This window comes from Mytilus edulis, chromosome 14, assembly GCF_963676685.1.
Source record: "Mytilus edulis chromosome 14, xbMytEdul2.2, whole genome shotgun sequence".
Taxonomy (NCBI): domain Eukaryota; kingdom Metazoa; phylum Mollusca; class Bivalvia; order Mytilida; family Mytilidae; genus Mytilus; species Mytilus edulis.
Window position 1 is genome coordinate 16,687,870 of NC_092357.1, and position 23,590 is coordinate 16,711,459.

Here is a 23,590-nt window from a genome sequence, read left to right on the forward strand (position 1 = left end):
TATCTATCTAAAAGCCATAGATAACACTTGTGTCTAGATATTTTCTACAGGTTTTTCATTATCCTGTTGACTTGACATTGGAATTGTTACAGAGAAATTATAAGATAAACAAAAGTTATGAGGATTTCATTGTTCACCTTACAACCAAGCATCGATTTATCCATTATTCTATAAATGCACTCATTTATAATTTAAATATAGAATCAGTTTAAAAATATTCGATATTAAGTGTATTGAATTGTTAACAGGTAGTTTCTGCTGTAGCAGATGCAATTAAAATTTTAATCAATTATGCTACCCCCGGAAATGCTGGTATCGGACATATTGTAAAGTAGGTATATATGTTTACATGTCTTGAAATTACAATATTTACAAAGTTCGTGTTTAGGAAAAGATATTTATTCTTGTTTGTATCTTTTAAGTTTTTTTTTATAGTGCGAAATTAGACACAGAAAACGAAAATGTAGCGTAATTTCTGTCGACATAAAGGAGCAATATCATATATTTCAATCAATCAACGACACAATCAGAAATCAATTATTTTTAAAAATAAATAATTTTAATGTTGCATAAATACAATTAATATTACAGGTAACAATATTATATTACTTTATACAAAAAAAATAAAGTAAATATTTCGAGAAATCTCTTTGTTTATTAATAAGTGAAAGGTTCTTGCTTTTGAAAACATTAAACGAAATAAGTAAACTCACCTGGTAAATTATGGAGCCCTGTTGGTCTCACACAGATTATAAAGTGTCTTTTAAAGTCCTGCGCTGAAGATGTGTAAAGTCTAGCGCTGGAGATGTAAAGTCTAGCGCTAGAGATGTAAAGTCTAGCGCTGGAGATATAAAGTCCAGCGCTAAAGATGTAAAGTCTAGCGCGCTGGAGATCTAAAGTCTAGCGCTGGAGATGTAGTCAAGCGCTGAAGATGTAAGGTCTAGCGCTGGAGATGTTAAGTTTAGCGCTGAAGATGTGTAAAATCAAGCGCTGGAGATGTAAAGTCTGACGCTGAAGATGTAAAGTCCAGCGCTGGAGATGTAAAGTCCAGCGCTGGAGATGTAAAGTCAAGCGCTGGAGATGTAAAGTCAAGCGCTGGAGATGTAAAGTCAAGCGCTGGAGATGTAAAGTCTAGCGCTGAAGATGTAAAGTCAAGCGCTGGAGATGTTAAGTCAAGCGCTGGAGATGTAAAAGCGGGTAGGTACGTGGTCGACCTGTAGCGGGCTACCCCGGGTCTTGACCAAAACCTTTAACCTGCAGCGAGACAGCCCTGTTGGTCTCACACAGATTATAAAGTGTCTTTTAAAGTCTGGCGCTGAAGATGTAAAGTCCACCGCTGGAGATGTAAAGTCAAGCGATGGAGATGTAAAGTCTAGCGCTGAAAATGTAAAATCAAGCGCTGGAGATGTAAAGTCTGGCGCTGAAGATGTAAAGTCTAGCGGTGGAGATGTAAAGTCAAGCGCTAGAGATGTAAAGTCAAGCGCTGGAGATGTAAAGTCAAGCGCTGGAGATGTAAAATCTAGCGCTGAAGATGTAAAGTCAAGCGCTGGAGATGTTAAGTCAAGCGCTGGAGATGTAAAAGCGGGTAGGTACGTGGTCGAACTGTAGCGGGCTAACACGGTTCTCGACCGCGGGTAGGTACGTGGGCGAGCTGTAGCGGGCTACTACGGGTCTCGACCGCGGGTAGGTACGTGGTCGACCTGTAGCGGACTACCACGGGTTTCGACCGCGGGTAGGTACGTGGTCGAACTAGAGCGGGCTACCTCGGGTCTCGACCTCGGGTAGGTACGTGGCCGGCCTAAAGCGGGCTACAACAGGTCTCGACCGCGGGTAGGTACGTGGTCGACCTATAGCGGGCTACCACGGATCTATATCGAGGGCTACCGCGGGTAGGTACGTGGTCGGCCTGTTGTGGGCTACTGCGGGTCTCTACCGCGGTACGTACGAGGCCGACCCATCGATGATAACGGCGGGACTTTAGCGGGTCTCTGCCGCGGGTAGGTACGTGGTCGGCCTATTGTGGGCTACCGCGGGTCTCTACCTCGGTACGTACGTGACCGACCCATCGATGACTAAGACGGGACTTTAGCAGGTCTCTGCCGCGGGTCGATACATGGCCGGCCTGTCGAGGCCTACCGGGTCCGGGTTAGGGGTTAGGGTAAGGGTGAGGGTGAGGGTGAGGGTGAGGGTGAGGGTGAGGGTTAGGGTTAGGGTTATGGTAAGGGTTAGGGTTAGGGTTAGGGCTAGGGTTAGCTTTAGGGTTAGAGACCCGTGGTAACCCGCCAAAGGCCGGTTCTGTACCTACCCGCGATCGAAACCCGTAGTAGCCCACTATAAGTCAACCACATACCAACCCGCGGTCGAGACCCGCGGTAGCCCGCTAAAGGCCGGCCACGTACCTACCCGCGGTTTTGACCCGTAGTAGCCCGCTATCGGTCGACCACGTACCTACCCACGGTCGAGGGTGAGTGGTTAGGTTTAGGGTTTGGGTTAGGGTTAGGGTTAGGACGTGCATAGTCAAGAGGCGGTTTACGAGGGTGTACGATGCCTGCCTTCGTTGACGGTGCCATGGTCATCGAGAGACCTGCAATTTTCTTACGTGCGGCTTCCCGTTGAAAATGTTTTACCATGTAAAATATTTTACAGAATGTGTAGTTTCTCCTCGAAACCCGCGGTAGTAATTTTTTTCTTTTACCAAGGGTAAAGTTTGCCGGCCTCGATGGTCTAGATTTTACATCTCCAGCGCTTGACTTTACATCTTCAGCGCTAAACTTTACGTCTCAAGCGCTTGACTTTACATCTCTAGCGCTTGACTTTACATCTCCAGCGTTGGACTTTACATCTCCAGCGTTGGACTTTACATGTCCGGCGCCAGACTTTACATCTCCAGCGCTAGATTTTACATCTTCAGCCCTAGACTTTATACATCTTCAGGACTTTAAAAGACACTTTATAATCTGTGTGAGACCAACAGGGCTTCGTAGTAAATTAAAGGCACGGTAACAGTGCTCGTTATTTAACGAGCAGTTCATGCATTTTCTCTTGTTTTTGACACCGATATCTCCCAAATATAAATAGATAAATTAACTTCGTCGAAACTATGATTTGATTTGACAACTGATATCAAACATTTAACATGTTTAACATTAGAACTATTCGTTGTTAAAGATCACATTTTACCTTTTCCAAACGATTATATTGTTCTGACAAAAATCATGGACTGAAAGTTAACAGATTAAGTTTGCACATTATTACAGTTTTCCAAGCAAACTGTTAATGATTCAGTATATCACTGAATAGTTGCACCTTGTATATATATATGGCATATATATGACCACAATTTAGCACAAGAAACTACACAAGATGTGTTAAAAAGTAAATTAAACCTATACGATTGTAATGTCAACCCTTTACAGGAAGATTAAAAATTATAAAGGCATGGTTTATATTTCAAATGAAGCAATTAACAAATTCACAAAGGTAATTTCAACCCCACCCCCCAAAAAAAAAGAATGTGTCCATAGTTCACGGATGCCCCATCGCACTATCATTTTCTATGATCATTGGACCGTGAAATTGGGGCCAACACTGTTATTTGGCAGTCAAATTAGAAAGATCATATCATAGGAACAGGTTTCCTTAGTTTCAAGTTGATTGGCCTGCAACTTCACCAAAACTACCTTGACCAAAACCTTTAACCTGCAGCGAGACAGACGGACGGACGAACGGACGCACATACCAGAACACATATTGTCCATAAATGGGGCATACAAAGTGATGAAGGCTATTCAATGCACGAAGGTTGTGCTCAATTTTATTAAATTGATTGATTTAGGTAAAAATAGCTGGTTTGAAATCAGTATCAAACATTTTTTATGTATTTAAAAAGATAATCAATAAGTTCGTGTGAGTATGATCCTCGAAAAATATATTTGCATCAGTATAATATGAATTGTATATTTTGTCAGTATATTTCATTTGATAACACTTTATTAATTTCAGTCGTCTGAACCCCTTTTCTTGCTTTATCTGGCATTTGCAAACCAAAACATGTGAAAGCTATGGATGTAGAAGACCTAGACACGCGAAGAGCAATGTGACCCTACTGTAAATATAAACAAATCAAAATTCATCTATTATAGTCATTATTGCCCGAAGTTTGTAGAACCTTAAATTTTAATGAGTTTTGAATTTATCAACGGTGCTTTAAGAAACGTGTGTTAAAGTCATGTCGGTCTGGTAAATCAAGTTTAAATCTTATTTACACATTGTTGGAACACTGTATGTATTGCTATTAATTAGGCTAATATTTTCTCAATTGAATTGAAACATATTTTTTTCATTTCAAGGCTTTTTATACGCCCGTCAAAATTTTGATGGGACGTATTATGGTATACAAATGTCCGGTGTCCATCCATCTGTCCGACCGTCTGTCCGTCCGTCCGTCTGTCCGTCTGTCTGTCCGGCGTAAACATGTCGCACCGTAACTTGAAAACGACTTATCTAAATTTCATGAAACTTAATATAGTTGATCAAATGATCTGTATACTTTTTGGTGAAAATAAGACTTAAACTTTTTGAGTTTCGGCACTTTGTAACTAAAACAGGGGTGTGTTTTTTTTTCACATGTCGCACCGTATCTCAAAACTGATTTATGATTATTGCTTAAAACTTTACACACTTCTTTGTTATATTAATCTAAAGATCTGTATACTTTTTACTGATGATTCAAAATTTCATTTTTGAGTTATTGAGTATTTTGTAAAAAAGGGGGAGGGGTTTTTTACATGTCGTGCCGTATCTCAAAAACGATTTATAATTATTGCTTAAAACTTTACACACTTCTTTGTTATATTAATCTAAAGATCTGTATACTTTTTGATGATGACTCAAAATTTTATTTTTGAGTTATTGAGTATTTTGTAAAAAAGGGGAGGGTTTTTTTTACATGTCGCGCCGTATCTCAAAAACAATTTATGATTATTGCTTGAAACTGTACACAATTCTTTGTTATACTAATCTAAAGATCTGTATACTTTTTGGTTTGATTCAAAATTTTATTTAAGTGATATTTGTAAAACAAAAACAGGGGGAGGGGGGGGGGGGGGTTCACATGTCCCGCCGGGTCTCAAAAGCAATAAATGGTAATTGCTTTAAACTTTCTCAGAAACTATTTATGACTATTGCATAAAACTTCAACACAAGACGTCGGGCGTATCATTCGCTCATGGCGCAGCTGTTTATAACCGACTATACATTTTTCTCATTATAGAAGACTGTACGGTTACCTATAATTGCTTCATTCAATACATTTGCATTTTTGTGGATATTTTTCTCATTGGCAATCAGACCACATCTCCTTATTGTTAAAGTATTTACGACTTTGGGAAAATTTGTACATAAGGTAAAAGCTTTAATTTCTTATTGTATTAATATCACATCTCGAATGGATCGTGGGACTCACATTAAGTATTCTATCATGTTATTTGTTACGTTCAATCTTCTTTTAACACGCACTTAATGTATACAATTTTATCCTCCCACCAAAATTATAAATAGGCTATGTTATTAAGTATAATATGATCTAACTACATCCGACCTTCTTTGTATAAGTATTCTATATATAGAAATCTTGTGATTATGTTTCCAACAAAATCAAAGATAAACTTTTACGAATTTAAGGTCCTGAATGCTTTGCCACTGTGAAGTTATCTGGCCTTTTTAAACTGTATGATCCAATAGTCAAACGCACGTCTGGCGTACACAATTTTGATCCTGTTATCTACGATGAGTTTATTTTACAACTACTTGTTCTATGTTACTGCTTGTTTATATACCCAGTGATTGTAACCGTATTATTTTATCTTAATAGTTTATATAGAAATCTTGTGATTATGTATCCAACTAATCGAAGAATGTTATAGCAATTTTAGTTTAAATGATATGTGTATCTTGGCGTTTTTCGATAAAAACGTGATTTCTTTTCCCAGCCACTTTTTAAAAAATGTGTTTGATCTTTACAAATAATTGTTTGTGCAGTCAGTACATTTATTTAGATTTAACATTTTAAAGCAAAGAAACATGCTTGTTTTAGAGGGATTAATAAGATATTGATTCTTGAATGATTCAAAACAACCAAAATGGCATGTCCCTAGACCTCTTTTTCAACGTTCAAACTCTAAAATATTGTATAAAAAAGCAGAAATAAATGTTATTTTTAATTAGTATAAGTTCTTTAAGTATTCAAAAGTATGTTTAGAGCCAACACATTTTTATAAACAGTTTTTTGCAAAGGATTTTTTAATTTTAGAAGGTTTGTCCCTGACATTCTTGACAAAATGTCCACTTCGATTCGAAGTTATTAAATTTTGCTAATTTTCATAAAATTTATGTTTGCAAGAGATATAAACATTAGGGTCTTAAAATAGAACTGATGCTTTTATAACGACAGTTAAATTGTTGGCAAAACAAATTGAGCACATCAAATGGACCAGAGTGATAACGTATTTTGTTTAATGTTCACTACGAAACGGGTAAAATGTCCTTTAGTATCTGGTTGTAAAATTATGAAAAAAATATCAGTATACAGCTTAGTATGTGCTTTGTTGAAAAGAATCTTTTTTGTTTTGTTACTATTACAATATAGGGATTGTAGGAAAAAAATAAAACATGTGAATATGTCCACTACATAATGGTCAAATACGAAACAAGTATGGGAGAACAACGTTTCTTAGTGGACACTACCACTACAATGCAGTCATTTTTTACTCTTTTTAAAAAAAATTATATTCGTGCAAAACCAATAACAAGGGTTAGTTTCATGTAATTTTAAGTATGGTTTTATCAACATAGAATAGAGTTGATGTCAACTTCGAAACTTTTTGTCAACTACGAAACTCAGTTACATGTCCACAACGTAACATGAGGTTTACCTTTATATTTGAAGAACTGTCTTATCTTCATCGATAAAAAATGGTTCTCTAATGGTTGTGCTATTTCCACATTTCCAGACCGGTGTGAGAAAAATATTTCTCCTGACTAGTGAAAAATCTGTTCTCGGCAAATGATTGGATGAAATTTAATTGTGACCTTAAATTTTCTTGATTTCTTCTGAATTTTCTTATTATAACGTCATGAAAAAAAAGCGACCATGCCTGATGACGTCACATCAAAAGTACACAACTTTCCTCAAATCTTTGAAAAACAAGGATAAAAATCATTAGAGAAACAGATTCTACCACTGTAACTAAGAAAATAACACATGTTTGTTAATATTTTCTATAGATGTATTCCATTATCCCATGTACTTGACGTACATTTGGTATGAAGAAATGATAAAATAAACAAAAGTCATTTTTCACATGAAAAACAGGCATCAATTCTTCCTAGTATATATTTTATAATTGCACTCATTTATAATTTATCTTTAGCATCAGTTTTAAAATAAATGTATTGATTTTTTACCGTTATTTGTTGCTGTAGATTATGTCATTCAAATCTTAATCAAATATACTATCCCCGGAAATGTTGATATCGGACATATTGTAAAGTAGGTATATATTCTTATATGTCATGCAATGATAATGTTTACTGGATTCGTATTTAGTAAACAAAAATAGGTCTTGTATCTTTAAAGTTTTTAATATTGCCAAATTAGTCGCAGAAAACGCTAATGAAGCGTAATTTCTGTCGGTATAGTGGAGCGATACTATATATTTAAATCCATCAACGACACATTTGGAAGTGAATTATTTAAAAAAATACACAATTCAATGTTAATAAATACAAAAAATATAACAGGTAACAATACTATATATCGAGTTCAGTGGCAGTGTGATATAGTACGGTCCGATTAAACAACGGTAAATAATTATAAGCTCTTTACTCCCAAGCTAGATGTGCTGAGTCACTTAAAGATGTTTGTAAAATTTGATATCAATCTTAGGTTTGTACCTCTTACAATAAGCAAACAGACAACAACAAACTTTCCAGCGCAGTTTGTCAAATTGTCTCAAATATCATTAACGATACAAATTATCATTGTACCTGATGCAAATTTACACACTCATTGTGATCACTTTAAATTTAAACTTTTATTGGCCTTTAATTGCTTGCTATACGGTTTCACATTATTTTGTCATTGAAGGTGGTCTCTGGCTAACTAGTTTTTATGGTACGTTGTTTTTTCTTCGATGGATAGTTATTATCTTCTTGATAAATGATATATTCATATCAAAGGAGATATTTCAAACTATTACAGTGCATGCTTTTTATAGTTTATAATTTTGCTGCACTGTTACAACTCTATGTTGTTATTAATTAGGCCAATATTTTTCATGCCGAGGCTTTTTATAACCGACTTTAAATTTTTCTCATTATAGAAAACTGTACAGTTAGTACCTATAATTGCTTACATCAAATTAATTTGAACTTTGGTGGATATATCATGTATTTTTCTAATAGGCAACCAAACCACATCTTTTTATTGTTATACAAGTATTTACGACTTTAAGAAAATTTAAACTCGAAGTACAAACTTCAATTTATTATTGTTTCAAATACAGATATCAATATCACATCTCGAATGGATCGTGGGACTCACATTTATTAAGTTTGTCATCATGTAATTTGTTACGTTCAATACAATTAACGGTACCAATTTTCTTGCACCAGATGCACATTTCGACAATACATGTCTCTTCAGTGATGCTCGTAGCCAAAATATTTGAAATCCAAAGCTTATATAAAAGATGAAGAGCTATAATCCAAAATGTCCAAAAAGTATAGCCAAATCCTTGAAAGAAATCAGAGCTTTGCATGAGGGAGATACATTCCTTAATTTTTAATAATTTTTAATATTTTGTAACAGCAAATTTTAATAACACAAAAATCCGTATTTTCATGCCAGTACCGAAGTACTGGCTACTGGGCTGTTGATACCCTCGGGGACTAATAGTCCACCAGCAGAGGCATCGACCCAGTGGTAGTAATAAAATTAACGGTACCAATTTTCTTGCACCAGATGCGCATTTCGACAATACATGTCTCTTTAGTGATGCTCGTGGCCAAAATATTTGAAATCCAAAGCTTATATAAAAGATGAAGAGCTATAATCCAAAAGGTCCAAAAAGTATAGCCAAATCCTTGAAAGAAGTCAGAGCTTTGCATGAGGGAGATACATTCCTTAATTTCTAATAATTTCTAATATTTTGTAACAGCAAATTTTAATAACACAAAAAAATCCGTATTTTCATGCCAGCACCGAAGTACTGGCTACTGGGCTGGTGATACCCTCGGGGACTAATAGTCCACCAGCAGAGGCATCGACCCAGTGGTAGTAATAAAATTAACGGTACCAATTTTCCTGCACCAGATGCGCATTTCGACAATACATGTCTCTTTAGTGATGCTCGTGGCCAAAATATTTGAAATCCAAAGCTTATATAAAAGATGAAGAGCTATAATCCAAAAGGTCCAAAAAGTATAGCCAAATCCTTGAAAGAAATCAGAGCTTTGCATGAGGGAGATACATTCCTTAATTTCTAATAATTTCTAATATTTTGTAACAGGAAATTTTAATAACACAAAAAATCCGTATTTTCATGCCAGCACCGAAGTACTGGCTACTGGGCTGGTGATACCCTCGGGGACTAATAGTCCACCAACAGAGGCATCGACCCAGTGGTAGTAATAAAATTAACGGTACCAATTTTCTTGCACCAGATGCGCATTTCGACAATACATGTCTCTTTAGTGATGCTCGTGGCCAAAATATTTGAAATCCAAAGCTTATATAAAAGATGAAGAGCTATAATCCAAAAGGTCCAAAAAGTATAGCCAAATCCTTGAAAGAAGTCAGAGCTTTGCATGAGGGAGATACATTGCTTAATTTATAATAATTTCAAATATTTTGTAACAGCAAATTTTAATAACACAAAAAATCCGTATTTTCATGCCAGTACCGAAGTACTGGCTACTTGTCTGGTGATACCCTCGGGGACTAATAGTCCACCAGTAGAGGTATCGACCCAGTGGTAGTAATAAGATTAACGGTACCAATTTTCTTGCACCAGATGCGCATTTCGACAATACATGTCTCTTCAGTGATGCTCGTGGCCAAAATATTTGAAATCCAAAGCTTATATAAAAGATGAAGAGCTATAATCCAAAAAGGTCCAAAAAGTATAGCCAAATCCTTGAAAGAAATCAGAGCTTTGCATGAGGGAGATACATTCCTTAATTTATAATAATTTCTAATATTTTGTAACAGCAAATTTTAATAACACAAAAAATCCGTATTTTCATGCCAGTACCGAAGTACTGGCTACTTGTCTGGTGATACCATCGGGGACTAATAGTCCACCAACAGAGGCATCGACCAAGTGGTAGTAATAAAATTAACGGTACCAATTTTCTTGCACCAGATGCGCATTTCGACAATACATGTCTCTTCAGTGATGCTCGTGGCCAAAATATTTGAAATCCAAAGCTTATATAAAAGATGAAGAGCTCTTAATTTATAATAATTTCTAATATTTTGTAACAGCAAATTTTAATAACACAAAAAATCCGTGTTTTCATGCCAGTACCGAAGTACTGGCTACTGGGCTGTTGATACCCTCGGGGACTAATAGTCCACCAGCAGAGGCATCGACCCAGTGGTAGTAATAAAATTAACGGTACCAATTTTCTTGCACCAGATGCGCATTTCGACAATACATGTCTCTTTAGTGATGCTCGTGGCTAAAATATTTGAAATCCAAAGCTTATATAAAAGATGAAGAGCTATAATCCAAAAGGTCCAAAAAGTATAGCCAAATCCTTGAAAGAAGTCAGAGCTTTGCATGAGGGAGATACATTGCTTAATTTATAATAATTTCAAATATTTTGTAACAGCAAATTTTAATAACACAAAAAATCCGTATTTTCATGCCAGTACCGAAGTACTGGCTACTGGGCTGGTGATACCCTCGGGGACTAATAGTCCACCAGTAGAGGTATCGACCCAGTGGTAGTAATAAAATTAACGGTACCAATTTTCTTGCACCAGATGCGCATTTCGACAATACATGTCTCTTCAGTGATGCTCGTGGCCAAAATATTTGAAATCCAAAGCTTATATAAAAGATGAAGAGCTATAATCCAAAAGGTCCAAAAAGTATAGCCAAATCCTTGAAAGAAATCAGAGCTTTGCATGAGGGAGATACATTCCTTAATTTCTAATAATTTCTAATATTTTGTAACAGGAAATTTTAATAACACAAAAAAATCCGTATTTTCATGCCAGCACCGAAGTACTGGCTACTGGGCTGGTGATACCCTCGGGGACTAATAGTCCACCAACAGAGGCATCGACCCAGTGGTAGTAATAAAATTAACGGTACCAATTTTCTTGCACCAGATGCGCATTTCGACAATACATGTCTATTCAGTGATGCTCGTGGCCAAAATATTTGAAATCCAAAGCTTATATAAAAGATGAAGAGCTATAATCCAAAAGGTCCAAAAAGTATAGTCAAATCCTTGAAAGAAGTCAGAGCTTTGCATGAGGGAGATACATTCCTTAATTTATAATTATTTCTTATATATTGCAACAGCAAATTTTAATAACACAAAAAATCCGTATTTTCATGCCAGCACCGAAGTACTGGCTACTGGGCTGGTGATACCCTCGGGGACTAATAGTCCACCAGTAGAGGTATCGACCCAGTGGTAGTAATAAAATTAACGGTACCAATTTTCTTGCACCAGATGCGCATTTCGACAATACATGTCTCTTCAGTGATGCTCGTGGCCAAAATATTTGAAATCCAAAGCTTATATAAAAGATGAAGAGCTATAATCCAAAAGGTCCAAAAAGTATAGCCAAATCCTTGAAAGAAATCAGAGCTTTGCATGAGGGAGATACATTCCTTAATTTATAATAATTTCTAATATTTTGTAACAGCAAATTTTAATAACACAAAAAATCCTTATTTTCATGCCAGTACCGAAGTACTAGCTACTGGGCTGGTGATACCCTCGGGGACTAATAGTCCACCAACAGAGGCATCGACCCAGTGGTAGTAATAAAATTAACGGTACCAATGTTCGTTCAACCGTCTTATTACACGCACTTTAAGTAGTCAATTTTATCCTCCCACCAAAATCATAAATAGTTATTAATAATAATATGATATAACAAAATCCGACCTTCTTTGTATAAGTATTCTCTATATAGAAATCTTGTGATTATGTTTCCAACAAAATCAAAGATAAACTTTTACGAATTTAAGGTCCTGAATGCTTTTCCACTGTGAAGTTATTTGGCCTTTTTAAACTGTATGATCCAATAGACAAAACGCACGTCTGGCGTACACAATTTCGATCCTTTTATCTACGATGAGTTTACTTTACAACTACTTGTTTTATGTTACTGCTTGTTTATGTAGCCAGTGATTGTAACCGCATTATGTTCTCTTAATAGTTTATATAGAAATCTTGTGATTATGTATCCAACTAATCGAAGAATGTTATAGCAATTTTAGTTTAAATGATATGTGTATCTTGGCGTTTTTCAAAAAAAAACGTGATTTCTTTTTCCAGTCACTTTTTAAAAAATGTGTTTGATCTTTACAAAATTTTTTTTGTGAGTCAGTACATTTATTTAGATTTAACATTTTAAAGCAAAGAAACATGCTGGTTTTAGAGGGATTAATAAAATATTGATTCTTGAATGATTCAAAACAACCAAAATGGCATGTCCCTAGACCTCTTTTTCAACGTTCATACTTTAAAATATTGTATAAAAAGCAGAAATAAATGTTATTTTTAATTAGTATAAGTTCTTAAAGTATTCAAAAGTATGTTCAGAGCCAACACATTTTTATAAACCGTTTTTAAAAAGGATTTTTTTAATTTTAGAAGGTGTGTCCCTGACATTCCTGACAAAATGTCCACTTCGAATCGAAGTTATTAAATTTTGCTAACATTTTAAAGCAAAGAAATATGCTGGTTGCAGAGGGATTAATAAGATATTGATTCTTGAATGATTCAAAACAACCAAAATGGCATGTCCCTAGACCTTCTATTCAACATTTATACTCTAAAATATTGAAAAAAAGGTAGAAATAAATATTATTTTTAATTAATATAAGTTCTTTAAGTATTCAAAAGTATGTTTAGAGCCAACACATTTTTATAAACAGTTTTTTACAAAGGATTTTTAATTTTAGAAGGTGTGTCCCTGACATTCCTTACAAAATGTCCACTACGTATCGAAGTTATTTAATTTTGCTAATTTTGGTAATAAACACTTTTATAAAATTTCTGTTTGCAAGAGATGTAAACATTAGGGTCTTACAATAGAACTGATGCTTTTATAACGACAGTTAAATTGTTGGCAAAACAAATTGAGCACCTCAAATGGACCGGAGTGATAACGTATTTTGCTTAATGTCCAATACGAAACGGGTAAAATTTCCTTTAGTATCTGGTTGTAAAATTATGAAAAATATATCAGTGTACAGCTTAGTATGTGCTTTGATGAAAAAAATCATTTTTGTTTTGTTACTATTACAATATAGGGATTGTGGGACAAAAACCATGAGAACATGTCCACTACGTAATGGTCAAATACGAAACAAGTATGGGAGAAAATCGTTTCTTAGTGGACACTACCACTACAATGCAGTCATTTTTTATTCTATTTTTGAAAATTATATTCGTGCAAAACCAATAACAATGGTTAGTTTCATGTAATTTTAAGTATGTTTTTATCAACATAGAATTCGGAACTTTTTGTCCGGTACAAAACGGTTTTGTCAACTACGAAACTCAGTTACATGTCCATAACGTAACATGAGGTTTACCTTTATATTTGAAGAACTGTCTTATCTTCATCGATAAAAATGGTTCTCTAATTGTTGTGCTATTTTCACATTTCCTGACCGGTGTGAGAAAAATATTTCTCCTGACTAGTGAAAAATCCGTTGTCGGCAAATGATTGGATGAAATTTAATTGTGACGTTAATTTTCTTGTTTTCTTCTGAATTTTCTTATTATGACGTCATGAAAAAAAGCGACCAGACCTGATGACGTCACGTCAAAAGTACACATTTTCCTCAAATCTTTGAAAAGGAAGGATAAAAATCATGAGAATATGTCCACTACGTAATGGTCAAATACGAAACAAGTATGGGAGAAAATCGTTTCTTAGTGGACACTACCACTACAATGCAGTCATTTTTTACTCTTTTTTTGAAAATTATATTCGTGCAAAACCAATAACAATGGTTAGTTTCATGTAATTTTAAGTATGTTTTTATCAACATAGAATTCGAAACTTTTTGTCCACTACGAAACGGTTTTGTCAACTACGAAACTCAGTTACATGTCCACAACGTAACATGAGGTTTACCTTTATATTTGAAGAACTGTCTTATCTTCATCGATAAAAATGGTTCTCTAATTGTTGTGCTATTTTCAAATTTCCTGACCGGTGTGAGAAAAATATTTCTCCTGACTAGTGAAAAATCCGTTGTCGGCAAATGATTGGATGAAATTTAATTGTGACGTTAATTTTCTTGTTTTTTTTCTGAATTTTCTTATTATGACGTCATGAAAAAAGCGACCAGACCTGATGACGTCACGTCAAAAGTACACGTCAATCTTTGAAAAGGAAGGATAAAAATCATTAGAGAAACAGATTCTACTACTGTAACTCGCGTATTACGATATTTCTCAACTCTCAACAGTTAACAGCCTCGCGCTTTAAATATTAAAATTTAACTGTCTCGAGTGGAGAAATATTGTATTACACTAGTTGCAGTTGTGGAATCTATATTTCTCCAATTCAGAAAAAATGAAATCTTTCTTGCATATAAAGTAAAAAAAAAACTAGAATGTCAATAGGAGACAATAAAATGCCATAAGATGTGCGTTTAGAAGCAGTTTCGTAGTGGACAAACATACATAAAATATGAAAAGGATATCATTTTGAAGAATTGCACTTTTTATTTACAAACAGGTCTATTATAAAGGTATTCAAAATAAATCTTGAAATAAGATTTTAGACAAGTTGATTTTCAATTTTTTTTTAGGTCTGAAATTCACACTTTTATTGAAAAACGCCCATCTATGTTTATTCTGATAAAGATATCATGATAAATTGTTACTGTAATACAAGTATATTGATTTGAATAGAAACCATATTATTTTAGCATTGTAATCATCTTGCCAATACAACTAGCTGACGGTCTTAAATCGCTTCACTTTACCAATGTGACAGTTTTAATGTTTGGCTTGAAAAAAAGAACACCCAAACAGCACAATTTGTTTGTATAACATTTGTAAACAAAATAATGGTTTGTGCTGATTATCCTGATCCCTTTTCAAAATTACCAACCTTTGGTCATGACCGCAGTTGATGAAGGTTTTCTTTGAGTAAATAGATTCCCACAACACAAAAAGAAAAACGCCATAAAAAGATGTTTAAGCTTTTAAGTTGAAAAGGTTACCAGTTCTGTCTCCATATGTGGCAACCTTCGGAATGAACGTGGGAAGAATACTTCTTTAAAAAGACACATTAGGGGATAACATAACAACAAGAAATTGACATTGCTTCAATGGCAATTCAATATGTGAAGTTTTGTTAATAGAATCTTAAGCTAATACATATACTTTATTTGATTTCAGATTGTAATTTGACCTAATTTGTTTTGATATGGGTATGGAAGGAATATTGAAGAGGAGGGTCTCAATATTGAGGGGTTACCAAGACCGATGGTTTATCTTATCAGAAGATGGAATAATGAAACAGCATGAGGTAATCTTACAATTTGTATATGTATAATTGCTCCATTAAATATCATTGATTTTTATTTCCAAAGCAAGGGTATGTTTTGTATTTATATGTGCATTTATTTTCATATATTTCATTATAAATTTTATTCGTTATAAGTAACAATTTGGATTTACCTTTATCCGGACAGCTCAAAAACTAATATTTATAAGCCAATGGTTATTAAAAAAAAAAAAAACCTTTGACCAACTACAGATATGAACAAAAAATAACCGATTAAACATATTTCATTTATTTCATCAATATCATAAACAACAGTAATGTTGTTTTTAGAATTACAATAAATAGCCTTTTTATAAATGAGATGAAATTGTTCGAATCATGATTCTAATGCAACATCGCTTGTAAAGTTCATTTTGACTGGATAACGTCACCAATTGTCATAGCATCAATTCAAGCGGAATAGAAGTATGACATATTTCAAATGTAATTTGTGACGTTGTTTTCTGTCAGTTTTAATAGAATGGAGATTAAAATATTATGTTTTAAGCTAAGACGGCATCAATTGGTGATTTGATGGTCGAAAATACCCGTTCACTGACACCGCTAACGCTTTCTTAATTTGCGAACATTAAAACACCAATTGAAGTCGTCGGAGCTTAAAACACAATACAGATATCTTAATTGATATATAGACATTGATGTTTATTTATCATTTAATGTTTTAGAAAAAGCCCAGTTATGCAACAGAAAAGGCGAAATGGCAAATGAATATCATAGTAAGTTAGAATTTATGATCCTATTTTACACTTAAACGGCTGTATTGATGGAATGGCGTATAAATGGAAACTTTTCTATGATAGCTATTTCGAGAAAATAATAAGGATAGAACCGATTGTAAATGGTACATAAACTGCATACGATTCCTAAAACATCTTAGCATTCAAACGTAGGTATATTCATTGAATATCTTATCGATATGAATTATTTTCTAATATGCAAGTAAAAATGTGAACAAAATATGTTGAAATATTTAGACAATACATCAGAAACCGCTTCAAATAGAGTTGCACAAACAGTATTTATTATTTGGTATATGTTGTATTTAAAACTAACTCTCTACAGTGGGGCTATTTATATAGAAGATAAACCTGTTAATATAAAAAATCCTTTACTAAAAACTCATTGATAAACAAAATTATTTTTACGCAAATATCTATATCCTAAGTAAAGATTTTTAATTTTGATTTAAAATTTCATTACTTTTCCTAATATAGCTTGCCGATATTGACAAAAAGAGAGACGGCAAATGTTTTAACTTGACTTCCAATCAAGGGCAAAAGATAAAGTTGAAAGGTAAGATAACAGTTTGAAGTAGTTTTAGCGTCCTTGCACAATAATCTGTCGGATCGTAGAAATTAATTTAATTGCCCATGCATGACGAGCGTGAAGAACACAAACAAGAAAACTCAAATTGAAGTAGAAAAAAGTCTCAGATTAAAATACGTAAAAAAAGATGATGCAGTATGATTGCATTTGACAAAACTTTATACCAGAGACCAAATGACACGGAAATTAACAACTCTATGTCACCTTTCTGCCTTGAACAATGAGTAAAGCCTATACTGCATAGTATGTTAAAATCTTGCAAGTTATCTGATTCAAAAACGTCAAAGCCTAATAAATATAAGTACGTTGACTGATAATTCATTGTCAATAATTACAACTTTTAATTCTTTAATCTGTGATAAATAAGTTGTATAAAACTTTATCGAAACATCCTGATCAAAATGTTTTTCAGCACAATCCGACGACGAAAGAGAGAAGTGGATTAAATGCTTCAAGAAAATAAATCATATATTTTTTCCTGTGAGTACCTCAGAAGTTAACTCCGCAGTATCTTTTTATAATCATTTAATCATTTCAATTCTCTTTTTAAAATGTCCTACATGATGTTATGATCAGGAGAACATATACTTTTATTTTTTCGGTTACCTAATGAGAAAGGCATTACATATTGAAAACATAATAACCTTCTTTAAAAAAATGCAAAAAATGAGTCTGTAATTTATAAAATAGTTAATAAACTGAAAAAAGATAAATACTGTGAAAAAAAACAAAGCAGTGTTATTTTCCGATTTATTGTTTGTGATTTACCCCTTCATTTTGTCTTTTCCCATCAGGATGATAAAGGTATTGAAATATGGTCACCTTAGTCCTCTTTCGAAAAAAAAGTAAAATCACAAAAATAATTAACTTCTTAAAAAATTCAAACTGAAAATCCCTAATCAAATGGAAAAAATCGAAAGCGCAAACACATCAAACGAATGGATAACAACTGTCATAATCCTTTCTTATGTAGAAAATGGTGGATTAAAGCTGGTTTTATAGGTAGCCAGACCTTTAACTTGTATGAAAGTCGCATTAAATTCCATCATATTGACAACGATGTGATATACCCCAAGTTTTTAAATTTTTTAATCCAGTATGTCCTGACTAGTGGAAAATAAACTAAGAACTCCATAGCAAATAAAGAAAAATAAACCAATCGACAGTGTACACAACACAACATAGAAACAAATCACTGAGCAACACGAATCCCACAAAAACCGGGGTTTATCTTAGAAGCCTCGTTTATTAAGTGTTACCACAACTGAGGGGCCTGATGGAAGGAAAAATTAACACCTTAACAAATGATCTTTCGAACTGTAGCATCAATTTAAATTCTAGATTTTTTAATTTCACCTAAGTACATGCTTGTGGGCTTCTTTTCAAAATAAAGATTCCATTTAAAGCTCTTTTACTTCATAAATAGTTTGTTTGGTATCTTAATTAAATTATGTTACACTTAGAATTTTACCTTCATCTATAACTTCCGGCGAATTCAACATGATGCTTAAAATCTATTCTTAATTTGGGATAATTTTTATAGAATGAATGACTCTCTTTTGTTTCGACCTAGTCAAACATTTGTTCTGAAGAGTACATGTTAAATGCCATTGTGATAATTTCAGCACAGTTTTCCGGATGTTGTAGACGAGGAAGACGAAGATGACGTTTTTACTAGCAACATCAACCACAAAGGTATTTAAAATTTTCACGATGACAATACTAACAAGAACTAATAAATCTTATTATATGTTGGTAAAGTTCTCAAATATATTCCAACGATGCAACAAAAGACAGCTGACTCTAAAATAACAGTATACATGCGGACAAGGACAATATACAATAACACACATTTTTCTTATAGTCTGTTTTTGTGCAGAAAATTAGATACAAATAAATCACGGTCAAGTTTTTGTATAAAAGGACAAGACAACAGACTTTACCTCAATAAGTTATAAAAACAAAAATATCTAAAGATTACATAAAGATGACATATACATTTCGAACTTGTCAATATCTACATATAAAAGATGTTGTTTTATTTCATTTTGAAAAAAAATATTTTTCATTGCAGCAAAAGAAGTTGATCCCGAACCAAAGCCAACTTCTCGAATATCATTTGGCGACACATTTAAAAGTAAAGATGCATTTCCAAGCCAAAATAATGATCACAGGAAGTCAGAGGAAACAGTGAATGAACCACCAAGGGAAAGTGCTGCAGATATTACAAAGAAATTCAAAGAGATGACAATAGTAGACAGGAAGTATGTCTTTTATTTCTCAAATATTTTCTATGTATGTAGTTGGTTCTATATGATATGATATATTGTTATCTGCTTGCTTTTGGTTATGAAGTATGTCGAGTTACTATCAATGACAAAACATAACTGTCTATAGTTTATCAAGACGAAGTACACAATCAGTCGTTTTTGATATTCAGTTGTGGCATTGGGTCCTATAAGAAGTGAAGTTAAGGATTTAAGGGGGAAGTTCATACCTCCATATTATTTAAAATATCCAAATGAAAAAAAAGAACTTGGCATGCTTAAATATAGTAATAGTAATGTGCTGTCTAAGCTGTCAATTTTTATTCAAAAGGTAGAAAAGATGCTTGTCTAATTTAAATCTGTAATAAACACAAACTTATTTCTGAAGATGTATAATTTAAAAATGTATTCTGTTTGTATTATGAACTATGTTGTAATTAATATTGTGTATATAAATATGCTCCTGTTACGCAGTCTTCTGCGGCTGAGTTTTCTCTAATAAACTAAACTAAACTAAGAAATGTACTGAGGTTCATCCCGTAGTTTTTTGTATTCTTTCGTTTTTTGATATTTGATTTTGCAGTGTTTTGTTAATTGCTGTTTTTATTATGTATGGGTTTGAATATGTTCAATGCTGTTTCTTTTTGCTGTGAAATCATGTTGAATTACATAAAATTAGATATTTGTTGTAGAAATTATGTATATTGAAAATTGTTGTAAATGATTACATGATCCTTTGATATATTAAAATTTAAAAAAAAGACACCATTGAAATATATAAAAACGTCTTCAAACTACCCATGTGCTTTAACATAACGATCAAGTGAGATATTTGCCATAGGTGTGTGCTTGATATACTAGTACATTATCTAATCATGATTTTCTTAACTTTCAGAAAACGACATTTAATGGTGGCAGCTATTGATTTTGGGTCGGCCTATTCTGGTAGTGCCTTTTCTTTCAAAGACAGGTTTATTAAAGACCCACTCGAGATAAATGTAATGGGAATAGGACAGAAAGGATTAGAGTCCTTAAAAGTACCGACAGTGCTCCTTTTAAACCCTGATCGAGAATTTGTAGCATTTGGATTTGAAGCGGAATCGAAATACTCTGAATTACTGCAGGATGACCCAGATGAAGCACAAAAGTGGTATTACTTTAGTCGGTTTAAAATGCAGCTGTATAATAATATGGTGAATATATTTCATATTGTTTATATTTTAAAAGGATATTATCAAACTAAACTGCGACATAACGTAAATTACGCTTCCGGAGCACCTGAGATCACCCTCAGTTTTTGGTGGGCTTCGTAATGCTAAGTTTTTAGTTTTCTATATTATTTCTTGTGTACTACTATTTGTCTGTCTTATTCTATGTTAGCCATGGCTTTGTCATTTAATGTTCGATCTATTAGTTTGACCGTCCCTCTGGTATCTTTGGCCCCTCTTTTAATATTTCAAAAGATTAAACTTATACTTCAGTATGTTTAAGCGATGGTAAAAAAAAAAGAATAAAAAGCACTTAAAAACTCATGTGAATGACAGACAATACCATGCTCGAATGTAAAATACAAAATGAAATTTTGTCAATATTTTGTTAACCAAACCATGTTATCATATTAACCAATTCGAAAACTCAATCTTATTCACTTAGGTTACGTTTCAAATGACCTGTTGTGATGACTTCCATACTTGAAGAAATGCAAAGTTGGTACAGGTTATTGTTTACCAAACCTTTAAAGATTCAAAGATTTAAGTTTCTTAAAAGTTTCTTAAAGTGATTCAGTTTAACCACTCGTGATTGGGCATTTTCACAGTAAATGCTCTCTATGTCCAATAGATAGTTTATGAGAGAGTCGTACATCAGAATATAATCACCACAAAGCACCATTGTCTTTTCCTGTCCATAAGTTGACCTTACTGATTCTATGTGTGATAAACCTGTTACATGTATATGTAATGACCCCACTAACAGCTATTCTTACTTTTCTATAGCATCTAAAGAAATCAATGACTATTAAAGACATTACTGGAAAGAAAGAAATGAAAGCGGTCGATGTTTTTGCCTACTGTATTGAGAACATAAAAGACTCGATTTTTGGGAAAGCAAAAGAGAAGGTTACTGAATTACAGGAATATGACGTTCATTGGGTGCTTACAGTCCCTGCAATTTGGAATGAGGCTGCACGACAATTCATGCTTGAAGCTGCAGAAAAGGTACAAAGCGAATAAGTTGTTGATCATTGACCATTTGTTTTGACCTTAACTACTATTTGATAAGTGGTGCATTTTTAGCGATTGAGGGGTATTTTAAACTCTCATGACTTAATGTAAGGCAAGTCTGGTGTTTTACTCCGCTTATAGTATATTTCCTTTTACCTATTTTTGAATTGATTGCCACTTATATTCTTCATTTCCCTTCTCAATTTTAAGTATGGCTTCTAGCATAACAACGTGTTTTTCGGGTACCTGAACTGAGTTTGTATACCTGCAAAAAAAGAACAAAAAATACCAAACTCCAAGGAAAATGTTAAATGAAAAGTCCCTATCAAATGAATAAATAAAAGTCGCAAGCACATAACAAAAACGCTTTCATATTCTTGAACTTCAGGAATTTCCATATGTTTGAAAAGGTTGTTTAAACCTGGTTCTATAGCTATTTAAACTTTTCATTTGTTTGACAGTCGAGATATAATTATACAAAAGTAAATCCTGTCCTTACTTGTAATTGAAGTTGTCTTTTAAACTTTTAATTTTGTTCCCCAAGTTACTGAAATGGTACGATAGAATGTACATAATTATTATATCACTCAACGCTGGAAAATCGTAAATATATGGAAATAATAACACATCAATTACAAGATCTCATTCAGACAATAACATGAAGATCTTTGATATGAAAAAAACAAATTTCAGATATTATTTATAATGTAAAGAAAGTCTTCATACTAAGTTGAAGATAATTATAAATGAAAAATTCCGGAAGGTGGTGGCAATATGACTTTCGGAAACCCATTTAGAATATGTATCATTGAGTCTTATATGCATCCAAGTAAAATCTTTAATACTGTACAGCAGTGAGTTCTTTGTGCAGTTAAGAGAATGTATATTTGCAAAAATAAAAAAGAATAAAAATAAAGAAGAATTTTGAAACAGACAGATGATCTTTATTTCAGGCAGGAATAGATCAAGAAAGGTTAACACTAGCGCTAGAACCAGAGGCAGCCGCATTATGTTGCAAGTGTTTAGAAATACAAAAACATACAACTGGAAAAGGTTCAAAACTTGGATCCTTTGATACAGGTGCAAGATTTCTCGTGGTAGATCTGGGAGGTAAATATTTAAAAACTTTTGAAGTTATATAAATGCATTTAATAGATAAAATGCATACATAAAATGTTGAAAGTCAATTCTGAAAAACATATCTCATTGTACTGACGATTTCAGTCATATAAACTTACATGCATGTATTATTAATTTATACTGCACTCGTTCTATTTGAGCAGCCAAAAGGCGTTGACTGTATATATTTCTATGTCATATACAGTCACTGCCCCAATATCACTTTCCTCATGAATATTCAAATAAAAGTTGCTGAAACTATATTTAATTATGCATACGACATCTTTAACCTATTCTTGTTTCCAATGTATACAATGAAGAGTGGAACGACTCAAACTTATTTCTTTAACCATTTGTGGAAAAACATATTTCATATGTTAATATTTTTTGTTTGAAACCTATAAATCAGTATGTTTTATTCTTACTGTTGATATTTTAGTTCATACTCAAATGAATTCGTTCACCATCGATTGCTGATTTCAACCAGTTATGTACATTTCATATTGTTGTATATTTTTTGTGTCTGATATGAGGCCTTCTGAAAGCGGTACTTTTCCCTATATTTTAGACAAACGAATAACATTAACCCATTAAACAACAATTGAAAATGTTTTATTTTCTAGATTGCAGTATAAAGACAATAATAGTGCATTGACTTGACATATCAACGATATAAGGATTTGGCCCGAAACGGGGAAATAGCTCGGCACAGCCTGGCATTTTCCCGTTTTTAAGCCTCATCCTTATATCGTTGATATGTCAAGTCAACGCACTATTATTGTCTATTTCCATAAATAACTTTAAAAACTTAA

At 33.5% G+C, this 23,590-nt stretch overlaps 1 protein-coding gene across 8 annotated transcripts in view; it reads left to right on the forward strand.

The window, feature by feature from the left end:
* Positions 1-23,590, forward strand: part of LOC139502867 (heat shock 70 kDa protein 12A-like) — a 42,368-nt gene that overhangs the window by 17,206 nt on the left and 1,572 nt on the right. For 2 of the 8 annotated variants that reach the window (XM_071292513.1, XM_071292514.1), the window contains 9 exons: positions 15,639-15,805; positions 16,510-16,560; positions 17,059-17,137; positions 17,583-17,650; positions 18,796-18,865; positions 19,245-19,434; positions 20,333-20,630; positions 21,432-21,653; positions 22,613-22,769. In XM_071292513.1, coding sequence (XP_071148614.1) covers positions 15,704-15,805; positions 16,510-16,560; positions 17,059-17,137; positions 17,583-17,650; positions 18,796-18,865; positions 19,245-19,434; positions 20,333-20,630; positions 21,432-21,653; positions 22,613-22,769 — 1,237 coding nt within the window. In that variant the 5' untranslated portion in view covers positions 15,639-15,703. Of the gene's footprint in view, positions 1-248; positions 332-5,272; positions 5,405-7,521; positions 7,550-15,638; positions 15,806-16,509; positions 16,561-17,058; positions 17,138-17,582; positions 17,651-18,795; positions 18,866-19,244; positions 19,435-20,332; positions 20,631-21,431; positions 21,654-22,612; positions 22,770-23,590 lie in introns of those variants that run through there. The other 6 variants (XM_071292508.1, XM_071292507.1, XM_071292510.1 and 3 more) reach the window with 5 other exon arrangements.